The 12,463-nt window shown below is 35.2% G+C and overlaps 2 protein-coding genes across 4 annotated transcripts; both read left to right on the top strand.

Moving 5' to 3' along the window:
• The first annotated feature begins 3,243 nt into the window (after positions 1-3,243).
• Positions 3,244-6,819, top strand: LOC103334915 (transcription factor ABORTED MICROSPORES-like). Of its 3 annotated transcripts, none has more exons than XM_089055268.1 (10): positions 3,244-3,349; positions 3,502-3,558; positions 3,861-3,979; positions 4,064-4,246; positions 4,339-4,417; positions 4,518-4,586; positions 4,708-5,412; positions 5,650-5,970; positions 6,062-6,238; positions 6,421-6,819. In XM_089055268.1, the coding sequence occupies exons 3-10, from the start codon at positions 3,879-3,881 to the stop codon at positions 6,643-6,645; spliced, it is 1,860 nt and encodes a 619-aa protein (XP_088911394.1). In that variant the 5' UTR covers positions 3,244-3,349; positions 3,502-3,558; positions 3,861-3,878; the 3' UTR covers positions 6,646-6,819. The 3 variants fall into 3 exon arrangements, with proteins under 3 accessions (XP_088911394.1, XP_008236124.2, XP_088911396.1); XM_008237902.2 differs by having other exon boundaries at positions 3,252-3,401; XM_089055270.1 differs by having other exon boundaries at positions 3,254-3,397.
• Positions 6,820-8,117: 1,298 nt separating this feature from the next.
• Positions 8,118-11,471, top strand: LOC107881396 (transcription factor ABORTED MICROSPORES-like). The gene is given in 10 exon segments (XM_089055065.1): positions 8,118-8,688; positions 8,815-8,926; positions 9,007-9,183; positions 9,498-9,576; positions 9,665-9,733; positions 9,912-9,996; positions 10,273-10,646; positions 10,882-10,967; positions 10,969-11,152; positions 11,280-11,471. Coding segments are annotated over 9 exon segments (1,353 nt in total). The 5' UTR covers positions 8,118-8,688; positions 8,815-8,819.
• Positions 11,472-12,463: the final 992 nt, after the last annotated feature.

Genomic DNA, 12,463 nt, shown 5'->3' with positions numbered 1-12,463 from the left:
TCGAAGACAATATTATGTTTTTAAAGTAGTGGTAGGTACGTTTTCTTGTATGTATTCTCTTTTGAAAATACCTGTCATGTACCAATAATTTTGCACATTATACATCCACATCATGCATGTAATCAATTGTAAATAATTTTGCGCACTTTAGTTCGTTGTCTAAGTTAGGAAAGGGAAGAAGGAGGTGTTATTGGAGTTCGAATATGAAATTATTGATATGCAATGTAAGTAATGTTCTTACTATTGAACTATAGCCTTGTTAGTGCTAATGAGCGTTTAAAAGAACTTACTTGCTATTAGTTTAGTAATTTTCCTTTTTTTATTGTTAACAAAATATGTTAAGTTCAAATTCATCGAGAGGCACATTTTGATGTGTAGATTCTATTGCATATCCTAACAATTTGATTTGATTTGATTTGATTTGATAATGGGATCAATTGACATTAGCATAGGTGTAAAATACTTCTAGAAAGTTAGTCATAAGCCATTAGATATGAGCTACTTTACGTGATCGCTTGGGTTGGGAAGAATTGACTGTGTGAATATAAAAGGATAAGATCTCTATTATTAAAGTAAGGAATCCCCAATTCAATAGATTGACATTAATCATTAAATGAGCGCTGATATTTTCACTTGTGTTCTATTTTCCTACTTACCTTATCTTCCCACCTACCATATAAATTTGAAAAAACAAATTATATCTTTCCACCCACCATTATTCCTAAAATACCGTTTAATTATTAATTCAAGCAAATTCTCTTTGCGAATCATGAGTAGTTGAGATAATGGAGAAGATCAAGTTGTGTTTGACGGACTGGATAAATGTTTTAGTAACTGAGAAATTGTACGCTTTTTTATGTCAAACGATAGAACAAGTGGGTTACGTGAGTTGATACTTTTTCCCCAAGTCCTTAGAAGTCATTTTACAAAAGGATACATTTATCTTTAAAATTTTTAAGATAAAATAAGTAGGAAAACAGAACAGAGTATGAAAATAGCAGCACTCCTATTAAATTAAATTTGAATAATCAGAATTCAATTTAGTGAATTTTAGTTTAAATGCAATAAATCACACGATTCTAGAAGTGAATTTTTTTATACATCATCTGCATCTCCTCTCTAGAAGCTCATTGCTTTCTACATCATGCACCTTCATCATTTTGCCACCCTTGTTTGTTCCCAAGAAAATGGCAGGCTCATGTGGATATAAAAAAAAGTGTACTTTTTCTCTTGCATTTAAAGGTGTGAATAAGGGAGCCCCCTACGAAGAATAAGTAGAACATGGACCGCCTATAAATTAGTTGGGAAATAACTATTAAGGTCCCAAATGACTTCATGGATACTTCCGTTGGTTTCTTTGTTTAGTGTAATATTTTGATGGTCTCGTGAGAGGAAATTAGATTTCATCAATATGAAAATTTGAGTTCTCACATGCCGGCCCTAGTCAGATCGTGATATAGGTCATTTTCTGTCACGGATATGTAAACCCTTTTCGATCTTCTCCTCTCTATAAAATAAAATAAAAAGTCAAAAACCGCACGAAGTCCACATTGTAAAGCTTCTAACAAAATTCTATGAGCCGCACGCACAGGTGGAGGAACTTGAACATGCCAGCTGAGAGATTGAATTCCCCGACCTGCAGGAGTATTTAAATATATAACTTAGAGATGCATCGTAATCAATAATCGAGGTCGGTAGATCCCTTTACGGGCTACCATTCTCTCATTAGCTTTCAAGAGAGTTGGAGTTTTACCTAAGCTATTGCATCTATTTTGTTAGAGGAAAGGTGCAAGTGGGTACCTAGTGTTTGTTAAAAGTTCTCTCTCCAACTATAACTTAGGGCCGTTGGGTAAAGTTTTTAAAGTCCTATTTTTATTTTCTACTAAAAACCCGTTTGGTATTTTTTTTTTTAATATTTTCGCTGGAATTCATTTTCTGAAAACAAATTCAAATTCATGTACCAAAACTAAAAACACCAAATTATCGTTTTCATTTTCTACCCAGTGTATTGGTCTGATTGCTTTTTTTTTTTTTTTATTGGTTTGGTTTTTAATTTTTAATTTTTTTTTTCATTTGTCCCTTTTTTTGCCTTCAAATTTTTAGTTTTTTCGTTCCACTTCATTATTTTATTTTGCTATACTAGTGTAGATTAATTTTATGATAAAACCATCATATATTATTCATTTCATATTTATTTTAAACTAAAGGTACTAAGATTTTTATTATCTAGTGTTTTCTAAAGTTAGATTATTATTATTATTATTTTATTATACATTATTATAATATCACAATTAAAAAAATTGTAGGACATAAATTAGCAAAAAAATACTTGAAAAATAACTCACATATTATTATTATCAAATTATCCTACCATACACGTTTTCACTATTTTTATTTTCTAAATCTATTTTTCAATTAATCTACTAGATGCATTTTCGAATCCTGAAAATGCAAATTTGTTTTCTTGTTTTTATTCTCAAAAAATATTCTCCAAAAACATTACATTTTGAGTTAAATTCTTGGCTTCGAATTTGATTTTTCTTCTTCTTCCGAAAGTTTGTGTGCTAATTTGTAAAAATTAAAGTGTAATAATGGAACACGCGTACGTGCATATGGATATGTGTATCCATATATTATATATAGCTGGGGCTGTTAGCCGGCCCTTTAATCAAAATGGGTGGACAAGTCTTGCACCACATGGCAGTGGCACTGCCCTATATGATAGCATGATAATATTATTGCTGGTGTGTTAATTGTTTTTGTTTTCAGCTCCAACTTCCAAGTTGTAGAGTAGTTGAAGCATGAAAGAAACTGAAACCAAAACGAATAAAAAACTAGGTAAGGTAGTTAGGGTTCTAAGGTCATGCGATTTGCGTTTACCCATCATTTCCAACTCACATACAATCTTTTTTAATCTCTTCTTCTTTAACTATCTAAAAACACATAAAAAAAGGAGTAATTTTAGCAAGATTACATTAATTTAATCACATGAAGTATTTGTATTATGTACAATCGTTCATAATAATTGATATACGGTGAACTCCGTATGTCACGTAATATGGTTTAACTTTTACGGTTAAGAAATGTGGTCCCTTCGGCATTGTTTTATTGAAATGTATACATCATTTTAATAAAAACAAATTTCTCTCCTTCATGCATGGGCTGCAGTTCACCAACCAAAGGTTTAAGGTAGCCAGAGCCTTAAAACACATATATATAAACAAAGGAACATTTGTGAGACGCAGGGTTAAACTGTTTTTTGCATTCTTGACATCTCACTGGAAAATTCAAAACAGAATATTGAGCTTTGTTTCTTCTCAGTTTGCTGAGATGGGTTTTCAGGGATGAGGTGGGTGGAGATTTCTGTGAGCTTTTATTTTGACTGATGGTGTAAGCAGTAGGTAACTATTGCTTACTCCTTTCTGGTTCCATTCTTCTTTTGGTAATTTTTTAATTTTTAATTTTTGTTCTTTCACCAAAAAAGTTTCTTACTTTGTTCAGTAAAAGGAGACAGCCACATTAATCTTGGAAGCAAGAAGCATTGTTCTCACCTGACAGGTCTGGTTCTCTTTGAGTGCTTGTTAGTGTACTAAAATGAGAGCTACAACTAGGCATCGAACTCACCACAAATATATACATATATCGTCATCGCTTCCATATGAGTTTAACTTGAGACCTCCTCGAACCAACATAACACAACTGTCCAATAGAAATAAACAAAAAAACTTGGAGCATTGTGAAGAATTCCCAATTTGTTGTATTATTGATAGTCATCTTAACTTGGTTTTCTGACAAATTCTAGCTGATCTATCACAACAAGAATATGCAATTAATTCCATGTTTCCACTGGTCTTTTGCAGTTAATTATTGCAGGAGGCATGATCATCATTATGCAAAATTTGACTGAGAGGCTTAGACCCCTTGTGGGCTTGAAGGGCTGGGATTATTGTGTTATTTGGAAATTGAGTGAAAACCAAAGGTTAAGGAGGAAATTTTTAACTAACTGTTACTAATTCATGTTTTCTTTTTGTGACTAATTTTTAGATTGGTTAATTTTTTTTAGGTTTATTGAGTTGATGGATTGTTGTTGTTCTGGGGCTGATGAGAACACTCAGACTAATGGGGGACAAGAACTTCTTTTTCCAGTTTATCCAGTCCTTCCATGCAGAGATACAATGCAGCACTCAAGAACCAATTCCTGTGATGTTCTTGCCCAGCTTCCTTCTTCTCTGTCCTTAGACTCTGGGTACCTATAAATCCTTTTAATTACCATACATATCTCGACAAAAGAAATTATTTAGTGTTTTTATATCATTAACCATGGCTGCTCATGAGCAGGATTTATGCACATCCCTTAATATCAAACCAGCCCATTTGGTTGAACTCATCTTCTAACAGAGATTCAAGTGCCATGGCAGTGAGCTCAACTTCCCATTTTCCTAGCTATTTCCAAAAGAAAGTCATTTTTCTGAACATATAATGAAATGTAACTATATACTTCTACTTACATTTTGTAGGAAAGAGATGGGACCAGAGTTTTGGTTCCAAGTGCAGGAGGGTTGATTGAGCTGTTTGTCTCCAAAGATGTGTGATATTTTATGATGCTTCTCTCAAACCTTCCTTAATTTCTTTTGTTAGATTTGAAAAAAATAATTTGGTCACCTCTCTCACAAATAGTTTGTTTTTGGTAACTGTCAAATTTCACAGGTCTCTGAAGACCAACAAGTGATTGATTATATCACAGCCCAATGCAACATTTCAAAGGAGCAAGACACCCTGCTTGGTGCTGGCTGCAATACAAGCTTCCCTGTCAATATAAATGACATGAGCACTGAAATACAACCACATGCATTTCCAGGCAATGAGAATGAAGGAAATGATCATCTAAACAGTAATCATTTCCAGCAGCCACCTGTTGTTTCCCCTTCAGTGGATCATGATTCTAATGTGCCATACGACATATCAGTTGATCGAATCCGCCTCTGCAGCGCTTCTCCAATGAATTTCCTACAACATGTCACTTACAACTCAGAGAACTGCATGAAGAATGGTAATAGTAATCTGTACTATGAGCAGCGTTCACATGAGTCCTTAGGAGAGATGGGGCTTCAAGCTGATGCTGATGCACCGAACATGCACAATAGTATGCATGTTATGGAGGCAATGGAAAATATGGAGCAGCAGGGTGTTGAGGATCAAGATTCAGTTAAACATGATGCCCAGGGTGGAAGAACTGCAGATAATTCAGGCTCAGATTGCAGTGATCAAATTGACGATGAAGATGACACAAAATATAGGCGGAGAACAGGGAAAGGGCCTCAATCCAAAAACCTTTTTGCAGAGAGGAAGAGAAGGAAGAAGCTCAACGAAAGACTGTATCGCCTTCGGTCTTTGGTTCCCAACATTTCTAAGGTGATGATCATCATTGGCCTTATTTTTGCCAACTCTTCAGAACTTAGTATAATTTCCTGGCTCTTTCTCAAAGTAGCATTTTCAATAGGAAAGTAACACAGAAAAGTAATGCTAGATGAACCACATTTTCTCATGTGGCAGTTGATATGTTGATTAATAGTTGAGATCATAGTTAATGTGATTAGAAAAACATGACCCCTTCAGCAGCATCTAATGCTTACTCATGTTGATTCTCAGATGGACAAGGCTGCCATCCTCGGGGACGCGATTGATTACGTGAAGGACTTGCTGAGGCAAGTAAAGGAACTCCAAGATGAGCTTGAACAGCATTCAAATGATGAAGGACCTAATAAGAAAACTAGTGCCAATATCTGTGGAAACCACAACAATTTCCAACCAGAGATTCTAAATCAAAATGGAACAAGCATTACAAACAAGCAAGAAAATGATGATAAGCCTCCAGATGGATTTTATGTGGGCACAGCAGGTGATATTGGCAACATCTCAAAGCAGCAACAGGACTCAGAGGGTACAAATGACAGAGGACAACAGATGGAGGTACATATATAGACTTAATATAAAATCTTATTTTATTCTTATATATTTGGATGTAAAATAAATTATATATTTTTTGGACAAAAAATTGCAGCCACAAGTGGGAGTCACTCAGTTAGATGGCAATGAATTCTTTGTGACTGTGTTCTGTGAGCACAAGCCTGGAGGGTTTGTGAGATTGATGGAGGCATTGGATACTTTAGGCTTGGAAGTAACCAATGCAAATGTGACCAGCTTCAGAAGCCTTGTCTCCAATGTCTTTAAAGTTGAGGTAATAATAAGTTAACTTTATCAAATAAGATTAATTAGGATTTTGATTTTGATTGTGACTTGACTTAACGGAAACTTTAACGGAGTTAGAGGTAGGTGGTAATCGTGCACTTGCCTTAAAATTTAGGTGGTATTTATATAAATTTCCCTTAATATTAGCTTATATTATGTCTGGTTATGCAGAAGAAAGACAGTGAAGTAGTTCAAGCTGACGATGTAAGGGACTCTTTGCTGGAGATAACAAGGAACCCATCATCAAAAGTGTGGCCTGAGATGGCCAAAGCAAAAGCATCAGCAAATGGGAGTGGATTGGATCACTTTCATCATGATGATCAACATCATTACCAGCAACACCATCTCCACAACTACCATGCTTCTTCATACCTCCAACATCTTTATAATTATTAATTGAGCTTAATCTAGCTACTAGTTATGTATCAATTAATTAGGCACATTCAGTTTCTTTCACTTTTCCTATAATTAAGTGGTAGAATGGTCGTTTTCAGTACTAAACATGCTTCATGGTGTTACTGCTACTTTGTCTAAACTACAATAATATGCGGAAGGAGGATCGAACTCAAATGCAAAGTGATGGACAAACACGCTACTCTACGTTTGAGTTTACCGATGAGTGACATTGTTAGTTAATGGTGTTTGATTAATTGTTAGTTAATGTGACACGACATAATAAGCAAAAGCAATTAAACAATTAAACAGTAGCTTTTTTTGGGGCCAAAGGAAGGAAGGATGCGGTGGTTTTTTCACTCACTACCAATGTGCCATGAGAGTTTGAACTTGAGACCACTAATAAATAAAGATCATTTACCGTTGGGCTGGAACCAATAGCTTTAAAACATAGTCTAAAGTTCACCAAATTTTTTTTTTTTGGAGAAAAATCTCAAAGTTTATTGAAAAGTAATGGGAATAACAACTCTAATCGGAAAGCTACCATTGTTTTTAATACTAGCTCAAACTCTAGCATCACTTGGAGCATCTCTAGCTAATATATTAAATTGTCACATGGACAATGAAAATGACAAAAATTGAAGGTTAAAGTTGTTCCAATCGATTAGTCAAATCTTACATGGATTTAAAGGCTAGAAGAGATATGTCAAAAATAACATATCAAAAAGCTTAATGTCAAATATTATTTTAATCATGCATTATCATTTACTTTCTTTTAAAACTTTATGTATCATATGGGCCCCATTTGCTTTAAAATATATAATAAAATAATATGATATTTGGCATTTCGGGTAGAGTTAAATTTTTTCCAAAATGTCAAATTGCACATAAGACATCAAATTCAAAATTTAACATTTTGCATTTGACATCTCCAAGGTAGATGCTCTAATAAGAAGCCTAATTGGATTGGAAGCAAAAGATGAAATACAAAATTCCAAAAATACCCTTAACATTTAAAATGGTATTTTTTGACCTAGCGAACAAAATTATTTAGCCTAAAAAGCTGATATGTCACGGCAAAGCCCAAATGTTTGTTCTACGTCAAGACGTCTCAAAAGAGTTTTTCTCTGTGGAAGCCTTAGCTTCAATTTCATACGTAGCTAGCTTTGTTGTGGACTGTTGGCCATTTCATGTAAATGGGGGACAGCAGAGCCCGCGTTTTGTTCACCACCTGTTTGATGAATTGCTGATGCATGGTTTCCATTTTTGGTTTAAAGCCTTAGAGTAGTTGAAACATGAGCAAATACATATACCAAACCGAAACGAATGAAAAACTTTTGCAAAGTTAGTTAGCATTTTGTACGCTATATTAGCTCATGCAATATGCTCCTGCCATCATTAACATAAATACCAAAATAATAATAATAATAATTCATTAAAGATACTGCTTGCCTCATTCCCGAAAAGAAAAAACTCCTCATTCCTGCATATCACATTTGATATCACATATGCAAAAATAATTTATCAAAAACCCATAAAGAAAAACTTCTGCATACATGTCAAACTGCCCTTGATAGGAATGTTAGGAGTTCTTACTTACAGAGAAGGAGGTAAGTCTTTTTCAAAAAAAAAAAAAAAAAAAGATTAATTAATAAGCTCTATCTCACACTCATGCATGGACTGCAGTTCACCTACCAAGTTCTCCATATAAAAAGATACATTTTCTGAAATGCAGCGAGGACCCAATTGTTTTTCTTCTTGATTTTACTCCAAGCTCCAAAAATATATGTACCAGATATAGAAATTTTTGTTTTGTTGTGAGTTTGCTGAGATGGGGTGTTATATCTAGTCTAGCTTTTGGATATGAATATGATGATGGTGCAGCAGTTAACTATTGCTATCAACTGAAGTTTGTATGGATCTCTCTCTTTGTTTCTTCTTCCATCCTCGTTTTGTTTTTCTTGCTAATTTGTTCAGTCAAAAGAGGCAGTAGCCACCTTCATCTCCCAAGCAAGACCAAGCACTCCTCAAACCATCATCTTTCAGGTCTCTTTCTCTCTCTCTCTTCTTCTTAGCTACTAGTACTCTAGCTAACTGTTGGAATTTTAATTAATTTGTTCCTCGTTTAGGCTTGATTTTTATTTATAAATGTTTTAAAATCAATCCTTGTAGGTGGAATGAACATCATGATGATAATGCCAAGCCTCATACAGAGACTTAGATCCCTTGTGGGTTTGAAAGGCTGGGACTACTGTGTTATCTGGAAACTGAGTGAAGACCAAAGGTATAAGAAACTATAATCTGTCAATTTCTTCCTGTCACAAATATATATGTGTGTGACTTTGGGATTTGTTTAATTTTTAGGTTCATTGAGTGGATGGGTTGTTGCTGTTCGGGGACTGAAATCACCCAATATGATGCTGGACAAGATCTTCTTTTCCCTCCAGTCCTTCCTTGTAGGGATACCATGTTACAGCATCCAAGAACCACAGCTTGTGATCTTCTTGCCAAAATGCCTTCTTCTCTACCCCTAGACTCCGGGTATGCACCTATTTACATGGTTATCCTTTCTCTACTTTATCCCTCATTTCTTTCATATATATATAAGAAATTTTCTCTTTCGAGACGATCTGGCATACTATGTTGCTAGACGTTGTGACGTGTTATATATGTTATGGAACTGTCAATCCGAACTATCGATAAGAAAGAATCTTGTTTAAATGTGTATGATCAGAATTAACAATCTAGCAATATAACATGCCCTTTTCATATCGAGCTCAGTTGAAAAATCTGGTGCGATACTTTCTTTGATATATCTAAATTAGTTAACCATGAGAGCTCATGATTATGAACAGGATTTATGCAGAGACCTTGATATCAAACCAACCCAGTTGGTTAAACTTCTCTAATAACACATGTTTAAGTACTCTAGAGGCAAGTACCACTCAGCTTCTTTCTCCTATTTCCGAAAGAGAAAGCAATTTTAGTATTGAGCTCATAGTTTTCCAATTTACAATTGCAGGAAACAGTTGGTACCAAGGTTTTGATTCCAATACCAGGAGGATTAATTGAGCTGCTTGTTACCAAACAAGTAATGTTTCCATTGCTCTTTAATTCTCATTTGTCTATCTTTACCACAATCATGCACATTTTGTATGAGCAATAAAGTACAGCCTTTTCCTTCATTATCTGAAAGAAATGATCTACTGCATGGTAATAAAACTCTCACATTGAGAATGTATTAATTGTTCTGTTTTCTGTGACAGCAGGTATTTGAAGATCAGCATGTTATTGATTTTATCACAGCCCAATACAGCATCTCAATGGAGCAGGACACCCTCGATAACATAACTGGTACGAGTATAATGAGTGAAATCGAATCAAAGAACCTCTTAGATAATGGAAATGATCAAATGGATATCAACAATGTTCATTTCCAGCCACCCCTTTCCTCTAGAAATTGTTCGAAGTTAGATAATCTGAACCTACCATATGATGTCTCCATGGGTACAATAAGCAATTCTCCAATCAAATTCTTGCAGCAATTTACTAATTACAACTTGGGAAACAGAACCAAGAGTAGTATTGATGTTTCTTATGGAGATTCATCACATGAACCATTTCTTTCAGATAAACAAATGGACCCATTTATTTGCACAGCAGAAAACGGGTTTCAAGAGATGGAGGCAATGCAGAGGTCCATGATGGCTGATGAGACACAACAACACATGCATATGCAATACATGGAGGCATTAGCACCAGACATGGATCAGCAGGACGGCAATGATAAGCAGGACTCGATTTTACATGATGAAGGACCAGCTGCAGATGGACTGTCAGATTGCAGTGATCAGATTGATGATGATGAGGATGATGCAAAATACCAGAGAAGGAGGGCAGGGAAAGTGCCTCAAGCCAAAAACCTTGTTGCTGAGAGAAAGAGAAGGAAGAAGCTTAATGAAAGACTTTTTGCTCTTAGAGCTCTGGTTCCCAATATTTCCAAGGTAACCATTATATCATCTTACTCCTTTTCTTCTGATACCTCATTGTTTTGTGTTTATGTTATGCAAACATGTCTCACATCGCTTATGTATTCGATCAATTTGAGCTTTATAAACAATACAAGAAAAGATGAAAAAAGCCAATTAGCAATCTCAACTCTTGTGAACTGGCATTTGATGTTATTACTATTAGAAAAGTGACATCTTATTTCTAATGCCAACTCATTTTGATTCACAGTTGGACAGGGCTTCCATTCTTGGGGATGCAATCGAGTATGTGCAGGAGTTGCAGAAGCAAGCTAAACAACTCCAAGATGAGCTTGATGGATCATGCAGAGGATGAAGGTCCAAAGAACTCTGGCATCACTGGCCACCACAACAATATACAATCAGAGATTCAAAGTGGACTTGACCCTGGGGGGCCTAAAACTGATCATCAACATGATAGCGTCTCCAAACAAAGCCAAGATTCAGATGTTATCCATGACCACAAGACACAACAGATGGAGGTATATATGATATATCTTGTGTTCTTCTCTCTTTAAGTATCTTTTTTCTTTCTTTTTTGTTTTTGTTTTCTTTTGGGTTTCATTTCTTTCTTGGCTAATAATCAAAGAAATTGGGAAAATACTGTAGCCCCAAGTGGAAGTGGCTCAATTAGATGGAAATCAGTTCTTTGTTAAAGTGTTCTGTGAGCACAAGCCTGGTGGATTTGTGAGATTGATGGAGGCTTTGAGCTCTCTAAGCCTGGAAGTTATTAATGCCAATGTGACTAGCTTCAGATGCCTCGTGTCCAATGTTTTCGTCGTAGAGGTTAGTTTCTTCTAGCATAATCTGGCTTAAGAAAATACATTTCAACATGTACATAAAAGGAAGGCTTATAAAACCTAACTTTTTTTCTTTTTTTTCCAACTCTTACACACAATCATTTGCTCCTCTTACAATCATTTGTCACATAATCAACGTGTAAGCGTATGAACGCTATGTTGTATACACTCGTTGTAAACAAAAAGTTTCCTCACAAAATATGAGACTCGTGATATTGTGAGACTCATGTAGGTCAACCTACCTTGTGAGAGAGTTGAAAAAAGCATTGAGAGAAAAGTGGGCTTTGTAACATCTTCCATATAAAAAAAGAAGGAAGCAATCTTATATAAAATGATCCCTATTTATTTGTTGGTTAACAGAAAAGGATAGTGAGATGGTTGAAGCTGATGATGTGAGGGACTCCTTGCTAGAGCTAACAAGGAACCCATCAAGATGGCGTAGTGAGATAGCTAAAGCCGCAGAGAATGGCGTCAGCTTCGACAACCATGACCATGACCATCACCACCACCTACACCTCCACAACCGCCATATTAATCCCTTCCACTTGCGCCATCTTCCTAATGAAACGTGAAGCATCAGTGTTTTATATGGAAAAAAGCACTAGTTGAGTATTTTATTTGTTTATTTGTTCACTTTCGTTGAAGCTTGCGGACGCAATCTCAAAGGACATATTCTACATATCTTAAAATTCAGTTCGAAGATTTTGAGAAGTACTTGTAGCAGCAAACAGGACTTATAAAAACATGTTATCCGCCCATTGTTAGAAGTGGCGACTATTGAATTAAATTCTTTAGTTTTCGATATAATACCAATCATCAATTTTAGTCATGGTCTAAAGTTACATTAAAATTTTATGTGCGTTCAATGTAGTGTGTCGAACTTGCACACATAAAAATGTGAAACTCACTATAAACAGTGAATTTCACACCCACTCTAATGATGAAAAACAAACACATACACAAACAATATTCATCAATCAAATTGAAGTCCTC

This window comes from Prunus mume, linkage group LG6 (assembly GCF_029339155.1).
Source record: "Prunus mume cultivar Tortuosa linkage group LG6, ASM2933915v1, whole genome shotgun sequence".
Taxonomy (NCBI): Eukaryota; Viridiplantae; Streptophyta; class Magnoliopsida; order Rosales; family Rosaceae; genus Prunus; species Prunus mume.
Note: the sequence above shows the minus strand (reverse complement) of the source record. Positions and strands in the feature narration are given on the sequence as shown.